Source organism: Polypterus senegalus, chromosome 15 (assembly GCF_016835505.1).
Source record: "Polypterus senegalus isolate Bchr_013 chromosome 15, ASM1683550v1, whole genome shotgun sequence".
Lineage (NCBI taxonomy): Eukaryota > Metazoa > Chordata > Cladistia > Polypteriformes > Polypteridae > Polypterus > Polypterus senegalus.
This window is the reverse complement of record NC_053168.1, coordinates 124,210,990-124,228,994: the sequence shown is the minus strand read 5'-3', so window position 1 is coordinate 124,228,994 and position 18,005 is coordinate 124,210,990. Positions and strand designations below refer to the sequence as shown.

General features: G+C 40.9%; 1 protein-coding gene across 6 annotated transcripts in view; it reads right to left on the bottom strand.

The window, feature by feature from the left end:
• Nucleotides 1–18,005, bottom strand: part of LOC120515556 (T-cell differentiation antigen CD6-like) — a 95,134-nt gene that overhangs the window by 65,260 nt on the left and 11,869 nt on the right. For 5 of the 6 annotated variants that reach the window (XM_039736637.1, XM_039736638.1, XM_039736634.1 and 2 more), the window contains exon 2: nt 8,913–8,990. The exons of the other annotated variant lie outside the window; for it this stretch is intronic. In XM_039736637.1, coding sequence (XP_039592571.1) covers nt 8,913–8,990 — 78 coding nt within the window. The remainder of the gene's footprint in view (nt 1–8,912; nt 8,991–18,005) is intronic. 6 annotated transcript variants of the gene reach the window in all.

Here is an 18,005-nt window from a genome sequence, read left to right as displayed (position 1 = left end):
AAATTGAACTCAGGTGTGATACACCACCGTTAGGTTATTTTTAACAAGGGGCAATTACTTTTCACACAGGGCCATGTAGGTTTGGATTTTTTCTCCCTAAATAATAAAAACCATCATTTAAAAACTGCATTTTGTGTTTACTTGTGTTATATTTGACTAATGGTTAAATGTGTTTGATGATCAGAAACATTTTGTGTGACAAACATGCAAAAGAATAAGAAATCAGGAAGGGGGCAAATAGTTTTTCACACCACTGTATATGGTAGAAACAGAAGAGATTAATGACTTTGGAAGACACCCTGAGATGATACTGGCACAGAAATGTACCTAATAAAAAAAATCAGGAGTGTCAAAGATTGTCAATCTGTCATCATACTAGCAAAAGAGAGTAAAGAAATAATTTCCACAAAAAATCGGGAGTGCTCCCACCTCGTCGTTTTTCGTATACTCAGATGTGGTTATGGATATTTGAGGAGTAAACCGCAAGACTGTAGCAGGGCTACTATGAATTAAAACTGCGTTTCCCAGCAGTCCCTGCAGGGGCTGTTGGGGTCAAAGGTGGTCAGAGGGGTTTAAAAGGAGGGCAGGTGGCCAAAGGAGGAAAAAGTGTTTTTTGTTGTATTTTGTGTGTCGTTTACCTGTCAGACTGCCTTCTGTTAATTAAGTCATATTTAATTGCTGTGTCCTGGATTGTATTCGTTGTTGAGGGTCTGGATCATCTGTCTACCAGTGTGCTGAGGACTGATTTTGGATTTATTGGCTTCCCCGCAAGAAAAGGAGCGCTCCTGAACCATCCATCCATCTTCACCCTTGCAGTGTCTACCGGTAGGTCTGGTTTTTTCCTTCCCTTTCAACATACAGATCTCTGGACTTACTCTTGTCATCTCACATTACATCCAGTTTGGTATTCCATGGACTTTGCTGTGTGGTGTTTGTGTTGATATGTTTAATGTAATATCACCGCAGGGGTACAGGGGTGGTATTATTGTTTTCATTTATATTATTTAATTTCATTATATTCTTAATTGTCCTTATTTCCCAGCGTGCTTTATTTTGTCTCCGTTTGTGAGTGTGTGCGGGCGGGCCAAGGCTGGGGGCGTCCCTGGGATCCTCAATAATAAATCACCGTCAGCTTGACGGCGTGAATCTTAGCGGCACCGGACCGCTACAAGACAATGATTATATTTTTATGTTATGTACATTAAAGAACCATCAAAAACAAATCAAATCAAATTAATAATATATTGAATAATTATTATAAATCAGACTCTGCAGCTGCATGAATAAAACGTAAAGTACCGCTTCGAGTTAATGGAAATAACGCAAAGGTGGATAGAAATCTACATTTTGTACCTAACACTTGTATGCACAATTTAGTTTACCTAAGTGAAAGCGTACTCGAGTTATCGTGTTTACATACACACAGACACACAGACAGACAGACACACAGACATAATTCCAAAAATGGTATTTTTCGGACTGAGGGAGGTCTAGAACATTAAGATTCAACAAAATCTCGAAATGGAATTTTTGGACAATTACAATACTCTTCCCTATACTTCATATATGAGAAAGTCAGGGAGGTCTAAAATGTTGAGATTCATCAAAATCTCGACATTGATTATTTGGACGATTACAATACTTTCCCTATACCTCGTATACAAGAAACTAAAAATAATAATAACTGACCAATGCAGAGATACAGCAAGTGGAAATAAGCCAAAATATAATATGCCTCCACAATATATTTACTTTTGTGCAAATTTTATTTAAAAGCAGGCAAAGTGGGCGACTTTGCGGGTTGGCTCCACACTCCCGAGCTGCTTCCGGAAGCCACTTGGACCTGAAAGCCTTGATAACATACACGAATGAGGACACACAGTCGGCAAGGTGTTGGTGGAAAGTGTTTAAGTGCTTTTATTTACAGAAAAACTAAGTGTCCAAAAGTGCCGTGCTCCAGCCATAAATAATCCACTATAAATCCTGGTGCAAATTAAAATGCCCCAGACACGACAGTAAAAAATCTATTAAAAAGAGGTTAACATCCCAGGCAGAATCTGTTCCTTAAAAACAATCCCACAGTGCCTCCTTTCGAAAAAAACTGACATCTCCTCTGCTTACCCGAGACGGGATCTCTGCAGCCAGATGTCCACCAACAGGCGCGCTCAACCATAACACGGCTCTGGTCCCCATTGCCAGTCCCTTTGGCATTCAGTTGGGTGCCAAACCAAGCCGTGCTCCATCTCCTGTCCACCGCCCCCACTGCAGGAGACCACACAGAGCGCTGGGTCACCCCTACTCCTAGATTGTTCAGCAGGCGTGCCCCCTACACCTCAAGTGCCAGCTGTGTGCTACTGTCAGGCCCGTCTTCCTGACCAGCTGCTTCCATTCCACTCACACAGACTCCTCCTCAATCCTGCCTCTTTCTCTTTCTTTAACCTCCATTTCTTCTTGTTCTTGTTCCTTTTCTCCTTCTTCCTTTACAGCCTTGGATGGGTGCAGGTGTTGTCCTCCTACCTGCCCAGAGGTGTGAATGAAGCCCCTGACTGACCTGCTCACATTTGCACATGAATGTGCGATCAGCCAAACACCCCGGTCAACCTCGAAGTGGCGCCTGCACCCGCTTGGAGTCTGCACACTCCGGAGCTCTTGATTATTTATTAAAATCACAAGGTGGATGTGTGTAGTAAAGAAGAAAGTATTTATGTTTTGTTTTTTTTTTTTAATGTGAAACCTTTTGTCATTGCTGGTAGAAGCGTAACCGCCCCACCTGTCAACTCCACTACTTCTCGATCCATTTTTCTGCTCTCCTTAGTTGAGAATTTATTCTTTTTGCATACGTTTGGATTCTATAATTTGCTGTAACTCTTTGCTGGGTTAGAACCACGAATGCTACTTCTTTGTGTTTTCAGATCTACTGTGGTTGCACAAATAGATGTTTAATCACACATTAATAATACTTGTCTAATAATTGAATCATTGATAACAGTTGCATGTAAGAAGTTAAAACTTCCATTTTTTTGTTTTGTCCCTCTATTCAGTTTCTATTCATGATGAACATTTTGAAACTCCATAAACTGGTTGAACTAATATACACTCACCTAAAGGATTATTAGGACCACCATACTAATACGGTGTTTGACCCCCTTTCGCCTTCAGAACTGCCTTAATTCTACGTGGCATTGATTCAACAAGGTGCTGAAAGCATTCTTTAGAAATGTTGGCCCATATTGATAGGATAGCATCTTGCAGTTGATGGAGATTTGTGGGATGCACATCCAGGGCACGAAGCTCCCGTTCCACCACATCCCAAAGATGCTCTATTGGGTTGAGATCTGGTGACTGTGGGGGCCATTTTAGTACAGTGAACTCATTGTCATGTTCAAGAAACCAATTTGAAATGATTCAAGCTTTGTGACATGGTGCATTATCCTGCTGGAAGTAGCCATCAGAGGATGGGTACATGGTGGTCATGAAGGGATGGACATGGTCAGAAACAATGCTCAGGTAGCCCGTGGCATTTCAACGATGCCCAATTGGCACTAAGGGGCCTAAAGTGTGCTAAGAAAACATCCCCCACACCATTACACCACCACCAGCCTGCACAGTGGTAACAAGGCATGATGGATCCATGTTCTCATTCTGTTTACGCCAAATTCTGACTCTACCATTTGAATGTCTCAACAGAAATCGAGACTCATCAGACCAGGCAACATTTTTCCAGTCTTCATCTGTCCAATTTTGGTGAGCTCGTGCAAATTGTAGCCTCTTTTTCCTATTTGTAGTGGAGATGAGTGGTACCCGGTGGGGTCTTCTGATGTTGTAGCCCATCCGCCTCAAGGTTGTGCGTGTTGTGGCTTCACAAATGCTTTGCTGCATACCTCGGATGTAACGAGTGGTTATTTCAGTCAAAGTTGCTCTTCTATCAGCTTGAATCAGTCGGCCCATTCTCCTCTGACCTCTAGCATCAACAAGGCATTTTCGTCCACAGGACTGCCGCATACTGGATGTTTTTCCCTTTTCACACCATTCTTTGTAAACCCTAGAAATGGTTGTGCGTGAAAATCCCAGTAACTGAGCAGATTGTGAAATACTCAGACCGGCCCGTCTGGCACCAACAACCATGCCACGCTCAGAATTGCTTAAATCACCTTTCTTTGCCATTCTGACATTCAGTTTGGAGTTCAGGAGATTGTCTTGACCAGGACCACACCCCTAAATGCATTGAAGCAACTGCCATGTGATTGGTTGATTAGATAATTGCATTAATGAGAAATTGAACAGGTGTTCCTAATAATCCTTTAGGTGAGTGTATATACCTGCAAAATGTTATGAAGATCCTCTCAGCTGTTTTGGAGTAATGCGTGTTTTTTGTAAGACAGGATACTAAAATCTATGTCATTCAGCGTTCTACTTTACGCAGTAGAGACATCGTCCCTCAAACAACGAGACAGAGACCGGCTACTGTCTTTTGAAATAAAGAAGAGCACTGAACATTGGACAGCAGCAAAGGGTCACAAATGAGTCAGTGCAACGACAAGTGGGTGCCAAAAAGAAGATCATCAAACCAAAAAAGCACCAATATGTTTTTAAAGGATCTTAGTTTCAGTTCAGTAATATAGAATAATGGAAATATTTTATATGTGCTGCTTTGTACAGACCTGAAGATGTAATCGGTGGAGTAATTGTCATTCTTGAGTACCAGAAAGCCGGGGCTAACCCTGGCAGCATTGGACTCAAGACTGCAGCCACACTGTGACCAGAATCTAATCCACGCTATTTATTGTTCATTTAATGTTGCAACTTTTCTAGTGAGCTTAATAAATGATTTATCAGTCAGTTTACACTTTACACAGAGCGTTTGTCCTGGTTAACAACATCACAGAGTGACTTATCAACTAATTAACTTCTAAAAGCAGTGGTTCTCAACCTGTGGGGTGGGCCCCCCTTGGGGGGTGCGAAGTAACAAAAAGGGGGGCGTGAAGATGTGGAAAAAAGAAAACGAGAATCAAAAATATGAAAAAAAAACATCTGTTGAAACCAAAATGAATTAACTTAAACTACATTCTGATACTAGAACAATAAATATAGAGTTAGATAAATGTCGATAAAAATGAAGTAGGTATAATAAAATATGCATCTACATTTCAAAAGAATGTTAGGGGGGGGCGTGATTAAAACTGTTATGAAAACAGGTTTTAGGTTGAGAAACGCTTTCTAAAAGCATAGCTAGCAAATACATGCGTTACATACTTACACACAAGAGAAGTTAATGGGATGACTAAGCGTACTCCATATTGGTCTGGTGATGTCCTTCAGTTTGCTGTGATAAAGCATCCCGCCACTTTAAACTTTGTAGCCCTGAGCAAGTCACCTCACCTGTCTGATATCCAATTGGAAAAAGAAAAGAAACACGGCTACTTCACGCAACAGAGACATCGACCCTCAAACAACGAGATAGAGACCGGCTACTGGCTTTTGTTGCAGAAGAGCACTGAAAACTTGACGGCAGCGAAGAGTCAGTGCAATGACAAGTGAGTGCCAAAAAGAATATAGTACAAAAGATCGTCAAACGTAAGACGAATCTATTCTGACACAGGCTCGTTAAAATAGTTATGTTTGGACGCATGGCTGGCATAAATAGAAAGGGAAGGCCACGACGAGAGTGGGCAGATGATCTGGAAGATTGAATCGGCAAGGATATTGCTAGACTGACAACAATAGCAAGAGATGGAGCCAAGTGACAGGAACTGATGCAGCAGACAGTCGACCCCTACAGGCATTGAGCCTATGGAATAAGAAGAAGAAGAAGAAGAAGAAAGCGTGTTTTTTGTGGTGTTGAACCTCCCATTACGATTCCCCAATGAACTTCTTGGAACTCCCTAAAGCTGATTTTTTAAGTTGCGTGAACAATAATGTAAACTACAATGTTTGATGAAAGTACACACAGCTGTTTCTGAGTGAGGTGTGATTTTTGTGTTGATCCCCCCCATCACACCCCCACCGCCTTTGTTTCCATTAGCTGACGTGGGATGCGGCCTTCAGTGAAAGTACAGCCAAACCTTAAACAACGTGCCAAGGTGGTTACCATTGGCTGAAACGTTTCATCCTGATAATGCGGTTTTGGTTTATGCGCCAACCCCCAATAACACACACTTTCTCAGTGGAACTTTCGATAAGCCTTAAAGTGTACATTTTAAAATGTAGAAAGACTAATATGCTGCAAGACTTTCACAAACTGCAATCTAGGCATTACAACCGCTGCTTGAATGTTTGAAACGTCATGTTAAGTTAGGTCAGCTTTTTTATAAATACAAAATTCTCAGACATTTTGGAGCACCGGTATGCAGCTTTTGGCTGACATTTCCAACCCCCCTGACATTTTTGAAACACTTTTCACACGTGTGCATCAGAGGATTACCCTCCACGTTCTTCCCAGGTATGTTATACCACCCTGGACTGAGAGGGGGCGCTGCTGCTAACTCTCTTGTCTTTTTCTTCCTCCACAGTACAGAGAAACCGCCCAGTGAGGGTAACTGACTCCGCCCCTTCTGGCCAATGGGCTATAAAAACACAACTGCACGGCAGGAGGCGTAACTTCTACCCAGAATGACCAGAGCTAAGGAGCTCCGAGACTTTCCAAAGGCAGACCTAAAAGACTAATTAATTACAGCGGCGGTTCTTAACCTGTGGGGGAAGTAACAAAAAAGGGGGGCGCGAAAATGTGAAAAAAAGAAATCTATTGAAACCAAAACAAATTAACTTAAACTACATTCTGATACTAGAAAAATATAACTGCTCAAAAGAATCAAAGGAACACTTTTTAATGAGAGTATAGCATAAAGTCAATGAAACTTCTGGGATATTAATCTGGTCAGTTAAGTAGCAGAGGGGGTTGTTAATCAGTTTCAGCTGCTGTGGTGTTAATGAAATTAACAACAGATGCACTAGAGGGGCAACAATGAGATGACCCCCAAGACAGGAATGGTTTAACAGGTGGAGGCCACTGACATTTTTCCCTCCTCATCTGTTTCTTCACTAGTTTTGCATTTGGCTACAGTCAGTGTCACTACTGGTAGCATGAGGTGATACCTGGACCCTACAGAGGTTGCACAGGTAGTCCAACTTCTCCAGGATGGCACATCAATACGTGTCATTGCCAGAATGTTTGCTGTGTCTCCCTGCACAGTCTCAAGGGCATGGAGGAGATTCTAGGAGACAAGCAGTTACTCTAGGAGAGCTGGAGAGGGCCATAGAAGGTCCATAACCCATCAGCAGGACCAGTATCTGCTCCTTTGGGCAAGGAGGAACAGGATGAGCACTGCCAGAGCCCTACAAAATGACCTCCAGCAGGCCACAGGTGTGAATGTCTCTGACCAAACAACCAGAAAGACTTCATGAGGGTGACCCAAGGTCCCCATGTCCTCTAATGGGCCCTGAGCTCACTGCCCAGCAGCATGCAGCTCGATTGGCATTCACCATAGAATACCAGAATTGGCAGATGCACCACTGGTGCCCTGTGCTTTTTACAGATGAGAGCAGGTTCACCCTGAGCACGTGACAGAAGTGAAAGGGTCTGGAGAAGCCATGGAGAACATTATGCTGCCTGTAACATCATTCAGCATGAGCAGTTTGGTGGTGGGTTAATGATTGTCTGGGGAGGCATATCCATGGAGGGTCACACAGACCGCTACAGGCTTGACAAAGGCACCTTGGCTGCCATTAGGTATCAGGATGAAATCCTTGGACCCATTGTCAGACCCTATGCTGGTACAGTGGCTCCTGGTGCACGACAATTCCTGGCCTCATGTGGTGAGAGTATGCAGGCAGTTCCTGGAGGATGAAGGAATTGATACCATTGACTGGCCACCACACTTTCCTGACCTAAATCCAATAGAACACCTCTGGGACATTATGTTTTGGTCCATCCAATGCCACCAGGTTGCACCTCAGACTGTCCAGGAGCTCAGTGATGCCCTGGTCCAGATCTGGGAGGAGATCCCCCACAACACCATCTGTCATCTCATTAGAAGCATGCACCGATGTTGTCAGGTATGTATACAAGAACACAGGGGCCATACAAAGTGCTGCGTACAATTTGGAGTTGCTGCAATTAAATTTGGGCAAAATGGACTAGCCTGCCACATAATTTTTTCACTCTGATTTTTGGGGCGTCTTTGAATTCAGGGCTCTGTAGGTTGATCATTTTCATTTCCATCAAACGATGTGGCATCCTTTCGTTCCTAACACATTACCCAGTCTATATCAGTATAGATATCCAGGAGGATTTCTTTTTCCCATTGAGATCTGATGTGTTTTCAAAGTGTTCCTTTAATTTTTTTGAGCAGTTTATATAGAGTTAGATAAATGTTGATAAAAGTTAAGTAGGTATAATAAAACTTGTAGCGGTGTGTCGGCAGCAAAAAATATAGGAATACATTTTATTAGGGTTTCAAAATTAGGGGGGGCGATTAAAACTGTTATGAAAACTCGGGTCGCAAATACTTAAAGGTTGAGAAACGTTGAATTACAGCCACCTTATCTTGGTGCCGATTGTTTTTGCTTTCTTTAACACCATCATGCGTTTGTTATTGTTTGCACTAAGAAGTATATGGGGACAGACAAGTTGGCACCCCAAAAAAAAATTCTTTCTCTTTCAAGCTTGTTATTCTCTCGCACAGCCACACACCATATATATCTTATATTTTAAGTTGTTTAAGTTCTGTGAAAATCACTTCAGTCGTTTTTGTGTGATTGACAGACAAACCAAGAGGCAAAATGTGATCTGAGGGTTCAAATGCGATCCTGAGTGTGCAGAACGGGAAAAATAACATCAAGGGAAGATGAAAAATTCAAAAGACAGACAGAGGGGTAGTACGATTTTAATCATATACTGTTGATAATTGACTTACTTTTGTTTGTAGAAGTTCTGTTTGTGACTGCGGACTGCGTCCTGTTAACCGCATGGTCTAACTCATTTCCTTGAAATCCTGAGAGAGAGAACAAAAACACTTCATTTTAGCAATATTAGGAATAAAGAAGATAAAGAATCTTGATTTAAATTTAGGGAGCTGTGTCCGCGAGCTAACGGTGCTAATGTGTTAGCCTACATGGCACCCTAAAGCGCACCGTTGTGTGACCGGCACCGGATCGTTACTCCAATGTCATGTGCATCGGTGACGTTTGTCTTTTTTTAAATTGGTTGGCAGCCTTTTTTTCTTGTAAGTACTTGACAATTTAATCATCTGAAGTGAATTGTGAAACTGCTCAGATCAGGAAATGCAATTTCAGTAACGAAACAGGTAACATTTGTGCATTTTTTGTTTTGTAACTGCAGATCAAATCTTTATACTGCAGCAGCCAACGGAAAAACTCAGCCTGTGGTAACAACTTAATAATGTTGATGCCAGATATGGTGGTAAAGTGACACTTCACAGGCTGGATTTCTTCTTTAATTTGGTGAGCCTTTCATCATTTAATAATGTGCTTTCATCACAGCTTTTTTCTTTTTCATAATGAAGGGTGGTTTATATAAAAAATATATAGATTGTTATGGGCGGCACAGTGGCGCAGGGGCAGCACCTGAATCACAGCATGGAGTTTGCATGTTCTCCCCGTGTCTGCCTGGATTTCCTCCGGGTGCTCCGGTTTCCTCCCGCAGTCCAAAAACATGCAGGTTAGGTGCATTGGCAACCTGCAATTGTCCCTAATGTGTGGGTGTGTGTGTGTGTGCCCTGCGGTGGGCTGGCACCCTACCCGGGATTTGTTCCTGCCTTGCACCCTGTGTTGGCTGGGATTTGCTCTAGCAGACCCCCATAACCCTGTAATTAGGATATAGGGGGTTGGATAATGGATGGCTGGCTGGATAGATTGTTATTTAAAACATAAGACAAACTCCGGGCCTCTAACATTGGCTGTTTCGTGTATTGCAAGCCTACCTTGGTGACACTTTTTAAGCTACGTCTGTCAGGCACATAAGAGAATTTTGCATGCACACTTAATCAGTGTACCGTGCAAAGCCACATTCTCTAACCATATTTGGTGCAATTTTTGGTATTTGGTTGTACTTTTTCAAAAGCACCAGCAGATATGCAAAGGTCTCAGCTTCATTTTATTTATTTTGCAGCCATCCTTAAAAATCCCAAGAGCAGCATCAGCCACCCGAGTCCTGACTAACTGAGCCATGCTGACAATTTTCTTGATCTCAATCAGGATAAAATAGAAGTGCTGATTGCTGGTCCTGCAGCCAAAGCTCAACTTGGTTTTGAACTTCTTCGCTCTTTTGTGGACTTTTGAAACCTCAAGTGTGGAGTCTTGGGGTTATTTTTGACAGGAACCTCTCTTTTGAGAAACATGTGGTCAAGAGTTGCTTTTTCTAGCTTCGTCTTTTAGCCAAGGTTAAGCCTTTTTTTTATCTCCTAGGGGTGCTTTACTCCTACTTTTATCTTTTCTCGGCTTGATTACTGCAACTCGATGTATTCTGGGATCAGCAAATCCCTGATACACAGGTTGTAGCTGGTAAAAGAAAGCTGCTGCTCATTTTATAGTGGGGGCAAAAAAGTTTGATTCGGTTCTCCAATATTAGCCTCTTTACATTGGCTGTCAGTTAGCTTTAGAAGTGATTATAAAATGCTGGTGCTGATTTTTAAATCATTACATGGGTATCCTCCCGCTTATGTATCTAATTTGTAGGTTACACACCAGCCATCCAGAGAACTTAGATCTACCGGTCAGTTGTTTCTTGTGGTCCCTCGTACTAAGTGCAAAACTAAGGGGGCCAGGGTTTTTGCAGCTGCTGCACCTCAGCCGTGGAATTCTTTACCTTACGACATTAAGGAGTCACCCTCAATTGAACGAGACTGAAAAATGTAAAACGAGATCGAAGACGCAGTTCTGTTCTCTTGCTTTCTGTGATCTTCAGTGACATGGATGGTCCTCCCCTCTTAGTTCATTTGATTGATTCAGTTTATTGCTGGTCGTATTATTGTATTTTATTGTATTTATTTTTTATTTTATGCATATTGTATGCTCTGTGCAAAGCACTTTAGTCCTAGCATTGCTGATGTTTTAAATGTGCTCTATAAATAAATTGATATTGATATTGACATGCATTCTAATGTTGGATCAGCATAAATGGTTAGTTTTCATTCAAGTTCAAAATGTATAAAGATTATGAGACACATCATCTGGAAATATCAAATGAGAGGATAAAGCCATCTTAGCCAATATAGTAACCTCTGCTGAATGGGGTTGAAAGTTTTATGAGCAAAAATATATTAGTTAAAAGTGGGTGAGGTTGAATCGAATTTAGTTTTGTTAGGCGTGACTTGATTGTATGGAATGTTACTTGCGTTTAATAAAATCAATAAAAAAAAAAAGAAAAAAATCGTGAGTGCTCTCCCCTCGACTTCCTCGTATACTCCGATATGGGAACGGATATTTGAAGAGTAAAGAACAAGAAAATGATTTTATTTTTATATTATATACATTAAAGAACCATTAACAACAAATCCATCCATCCATTTTCCAACCCGCTGAATCCAAACACAGGGTCACGGGGGTCTGCTGGAGCCAATCCCAGCCAACACAGGGCACAAGGCAGGAACCAATCCTGGGCAGGGTGCCAACCCACCGCAGGACACACACAAACACACCCACGGGCCAATTTAGAATCGCCAATCCACCTAACCGGCATGTCTTTGGACTGTGGGAGGAAACCCACGCAGACACGGGGAGAACATGCAAACTCCACGCAAGGAGGACCCAGGAAGCAAACCCATGTCTCCTAACTGCGAGGCAGCAGCGCTACCACTTTGCCACCGTGCCGCCCACAACAAATCAAATCCAATTAATAATATATTGAACAGTTATTATAAATCGGACTCTGCAGCTGCATGAATAAAAGGTAAAGTACCATTTTTGGTTAGCAGAAATAGCCCAAAACTTAATGGAAAATATACGTTTTGTACATAATACTTGTATGCAAAATTTGGTTGACCTAAGTGAATGCATACTCAAGTTATCGTGTTTACACACACACACACACAGACATCATTCCAAAAATGGTATTTTCAGACTAAAATGTTGAGATTCATCAAAATCTTGAAATGGAATTTTTGGAGGATTACAATACTTTCACCATACTTCGTATACGAGAGAGTCAGAGAGGTCTAAAACATCGAGATTCATGAAAATCCCGACATCAAATTTTTGGACAATTATAATACTTTCCCTATACTTTGTATACGAGAAAGTAAAAAAACAAAGATGGAATATAGCAGTATTAGAGATGGCACAGACCAAAAAAGCAATTACCAGGGGCATTTCCAAAAAACGTGTGCCAAGGACAGATTTGACAGTGCAAGTCTTTGGACAAATCCATAATGTACCATTTATAGGGGATAATAATATAAGTACAATGTACAACATTAAATTGAACGTGACGGTAATTTGAAAGTTTGGATGAGAAAACTATGTTCTTAAAAACATAATTCTAGAAAGTACGGGGAGCAGGTGGGAGATTATGTTGCCAAATCAAATAAATTGGTAATGGTTTGTTGGACACTCTGCATGTCTACCTATCCAACACACCAGTCATTGCCAACTCCGTCTAATAATGAGCTGGAAAATCAATAAAGTGAATAAGAGGAAAGTGGAGATGATAGAGAGGGATTATTGTTGTTAATCTAAGATGAAGGTGGAAGAAAAAAGACAAAGAAGGAATATCAGAGCAGGAACTCATCAACTGGAACATACAGAGCAAGTCCTCATTGAAAATGTCCTCCAAAGTTGTTCTGTCCAAACTTATCCAAGAAGGCAAAGATATGTTGTGGTCACCGATCGGGGTTGGTGAGTACCACCAGGGACCAGAGCTAAAGTGGTTCTCAACCTAATTTAGGGCCTAATGTAGAGGCACACGTTTTAAGTTAATACTCAGGGAGAGTTGGCAGATGTTTAAATGTAACTATGCCAGGTCCTCTGGAAAGCCAGGCAGCTGGGAATTCAGTCGCAACGTTTTAGTGATTCGGTCCCCTTCAGAATCTACAAACACTTTATGTGCTGCATGTTAACTATCCTGGATTTTTCATTTCAGGTGCTACAAAGTTAAGAACAAACTACCTGCATTTAATTATTTAATTTGGGACAAAAAAAATAAAAACATAAAATCCATCCATCCATACATCCATATCTAAGCCTAATTTTAAATTTATATATATATATATATATATATATATATATATATATATATATATATATATATATATATATATATATATACACAGTATATTAGAATATAGCGGGTTGGGTAATGGATGGATGGATATATATATATATATATATATATATATATATATATATATATATATATAGTAAAAGGCGCTATATAGCGCCCGACCCGGCACAGACTCACGCAGAGGCACGTGTAAAACAAATAGGGTTTTTATTTTTCTCTTCAGCCGTGGGGCACGTCTTCCCCGTGTCCCACAGGCCCAACACAGTCCCAAAAGCACAAAACACAAACTCCAAACAACCCTTTCTGCCACCACCACTCCTCCCAGGCAACCTCGTCCTCTTCCTCCCGATTCTGGCTAAGAATGAAGGGATTTTGGCCCGCTTTATAGCCCACCTGGAAGTGCTCAAGGTGCCTGACCAGCTGGTCTTAATTCGTCCCTTGTGGCGGCTGGCTCTCCGCAGCACCCCCTAGCGGACACCCCATCTCCCAGCCGGACTGTGGTGGACTCCATGTCCCATGGAACCACGGGGGAGACTGAGAAAGGACCCACGGCCAGGGAGACTGCCCCCAGGCACCCCGGGAAAGGTATTGCATGGTGGCTCCCCCGGGACATATGCAGCAGAGGCGTCCCGGCCGGGCATGGGACCCGGCTGTCCATCACAAAATATATATATATATACACAGGGTGGTCCAGATCTAATTATGCAGATCCAGATCGTCTGGATGACTTTGATTTATGCGGGGACGATTCCAGTTCAGCGCAAAGACGATTCTTCATGTCGTCAGTTCGCACACTTCTTGATGGTCTGGGATTTTTCGGGTGATTTTCTATGTAATAAACTTAATAAGTTATAGCATAATGAAAATTGCATAATTAGATCTGGACCACCCTATATATGTGTTGCCCTCCACTATTATTGGCACCCCTTGTAAAAATTAGTAAATAAGGGTTAGAAAAAAATCAGTTGTTTGCTGAAGAACTGTTATCTTGCACTGAAAAAATGAGAAACGTTTGACTTATAACTGAAACAAGTTCATTCAAAGAAAAACAAACCCTCATCAAGAAATAAGTATTTTTAACAAAAACACGTGTCACAATTGTTGGCACCCTTGGAAATTAATGTGAAACAATGTAACTGAAGCATGTTTCCCATTTAAATTATACATTGTGAATGTGATTGGAGTTTTGTAGGAAGTTTCCAGCTGAAATCAATGACTTGCTGATAAACCGGGATACAAATGTGGGGAGACACAGAACCAGATTTCTTTAGCCAACCATCATCATGACAAAGAAAAGGAAATACTCAATCCAAATGAAGGAGAAGTGTGTTGCCCTTCATAACTCAGGGAATGGTTATAAAAAAATAGCTACTCGCCTCAAAATGTCCATTTCTACAGTTAGGGCAATAATAAAAAAAGTGGTCATCAACTGGAACTGGAAGAGAACCCAACTTTATTTTACTCCCACATACAGTGAGAGGGATGGTAAGAGAGGCAATAATAACTCCAAGGATCATTGTTGGGGAATTGCAAGAAAAAATAAAATCCTGGGGTTATCAAGTCTCCAGAACCACCGTCAGATGGCATCTCCATGCCAACAGCTTATTTGGAAGGTATGTCAGAAAGAAGCCTAATTCACGAACGTAAGTGCCTAGGAGTTTGTAAAACGTTACTACAACTTTGACTGGAAACATGTTCTGTGGTCTGATGAAACAAAAATTGAACTTTTTGGCAATAAACACACAAAGTGGGTTTGCTGTAAAAAGAAGGATCTCTATAAATAAAAGAACCCTGTCCCAACTGTGAAATATGGTGGTGGTTCTATGATGTTATGGGGCTGTTTTTCCTCCAAAGGCCCTGAAAACATTGTTAGGGTACATGGCATCATGGATTCCATGAAATATCAGGAGATTTTAAATCAAAACCTGGCTGCCTCCACCAGGAAACTAAAACTGGGTCATCACTAAATCTTCCAGCAGGATAATGATCCAAAACACATGTCTGAATCAACCCTAAAATGGTTAACTGATGACAAAATCAAAGCTCTGCCCTGGCTGTCTCAGTCCCCTGACCTGAACCCTATTTTCGATTAATACGTTTCCTGATGCACCGGTGAAGCAGCTTTACAACAATCTGAAATGGCTGCGGCTACTGAAAGGAAGTAAATTGTTGTGATTTCAATAGTTGACCTCATTGTTAATTTAAAATATTAATGTGTTAAACTAAATGGTACTTAAATGTTATTATAATTCAGCCAAATTTTCCCCATTTTCATCTGAGAAATAACATTTTAATTCCATGTGCCAGCGTACAACATTTGTCATTGTGATTTCATTCTCATTACTCATTCAACAAACTCTCATCATCATTTTTTATAAATATAGATAGATAGATAGATAGATACTGAAAGGCACTATATGATAGATAGATAGATAGATAGATATGCAAGGCACTGTAGATAGATAGATAGATAATGAAAGGACTCTATAATAGATAGATAGATAGATAGATAGATATGAAAGGCACTCTATAATAGATAGATAGATATGAAAGTTTTGAGGTGGATGAACTGGCATCTCAATGGGGATCAACATTAATTCCCTACCCGAACCAGGAAGCTGTAACAGAAGGATGTGGATAAACAGGCATCCCAGCCAGGGTTTGCTGCTGACACCTTTCCCAGCTGGGAGGCTATAATGGAAGGACAGATGGTGACACAGGGTGGCAGCATCATTCTAGTGAACTCCCATTTATAACCCAGGCTGGGAGCATGCTGGGAGCTGTAGTCCTGAGAGGCAAGCCTTTTTGGGTTACATGGGTGCTGTCAGGGGGAGCTGCAGATGTCCCTACTTTGGCAGACTGGCCCAGAATTGTTTCTGACGTGCAATGCTGCAGCCCCCAAGGTACTTCCAGGTCTGGCATAAAAGACACCACCTCATCAGCACCTCAGTGTGGTGGAAGGAGGTGGAAGGCAACCAGTTGTGCATGGTATTATTGTGCTGGACTGATTAAACTCTGTCATGGTATTATTGTTTGCTAAACATCCTTTTATTTTGCCTTAAGTTGTGTTTGGCTGAGTTGTGTCTGGCGCTCGAGGCACTGCGGTGCCGGTTAGTAACGGTTTCACTGTAAATTCAGGTTCACTTAAACAACTGCCATTGATGTTATTTTGCTTATTTTCGACATGTTTTTGATATCTGTTACATTTATGCCCCACTTTTCTTTTTCGTACCTCAGATTTTTACTTTTACTGGTTGCACTCTAGTTAGTGAGGTCTTACGGCTCTACAATGACATGGGTTCAAATGCGGTCTTGTCAGCCTTTGCTGCTCTCCCTGTGTATTGTTTTCTCCAAGGAGCCCCAGTTCTTCTCACGTCCCAATGAGGTTACCTGGCCCAGTGTATTTGAGGGCGTCCTATGGTGGACTGGAGCATCGTTCAAGTGCCTTGAGGCTTTGTCCTCTGTGACTTTGAAAAGAACAGCTAAGTCAGCAATTAGAAGGATTTTAGTTGGTTATTCTGTGATGTTCAGTTTTTTCCTATCTATTTTTTTTAAGACCACTTCATGGTCACATTTTTATTTATTTATTTTTTCAGACACATGTTTTTTAAAACTTGATTAACCGACTTTTATAAAAAAAAAAATATAACCAATTGTACTCTGCATAGAAGCTCACGTGACAGTATCACTTGGACAATTAAATACTGTATATCTCAAATGCTGAGCTGTCAACTGTAAGGATAAGTTACCTGAAATGTCAGCCTGTGGAAACACCAGCTGTGAGAAGAGCGCTGTATAAATGTAAAGAATTATTATTATTATTATTATTATTATTATTATTATTATGAAAAGTAGGACAACTCCACAACAGGATATAGAAAACATTAAATTAATAATAAAAAAAGAATAATAAATTCTTATTAAATAAGTGATAAATACAGGAGAATAAGAATCCGACCTTCTAGTAGACCATTCATATAGACCAACATTTTACAAATCCCGTGCACCAATTCAGTAGTGCTAGATCTTAGGAGTAGGATAGGAATAGGAGTTATTATTATTATTATTTTAATAGCCTTATTTATGACTTATTTAAAAAGGAGTTATTATTATTATTATTATTTTAATAGCCTCATTTATGACTTATTTAATAAGGAGTTATTATTGTTATTATTTTAATAGCCTTATTTATGACTTATTTAATAAGGAGTTATTATTATTATTATTGTTTAAATTTTTCTATTTTATTGATTTATTGTTTTCTCTATCCTGTCATGGACTTGTCCTACTTTCGTGGTGTCTCCATAGTTTGACACTTCAGGTACCAACCGTTGTTTGTTCGACACAAGATACATTTAATTGTCCAAATTTTATTGTGATGTGAGTTAATTGTTCTTTAAGAAATCCATCCATCCAACCCGCTATATCCTAACTACAGGGTCACAGGGGGTCCGCTGGAGCCAATCCCAGCCAACACAGGGCGCAATGCAGGAAACAAACCCCGGGCAGGGTGTCAGCCCACCGCAGAAGAAACATATTTATGCTTTAGTATTTTTTAATTATGTTTTGTGATAATTCGCTTTGCCAGTGTGCTCCGTACTCCATACAGTGTGTATGTGTATATTAGTTCTCATGTCCTCCCAGCGTCCATGTGGGTTTGTCCAGCTTATCCCCAAAGATATTTTAGTTTGAGTGACGATTCTAAATTGGGCCCATTATGAAGGGGTGCTTGGGCATCAGTGAGTGGACTTGTGAGTCATAGCCTTCAGGT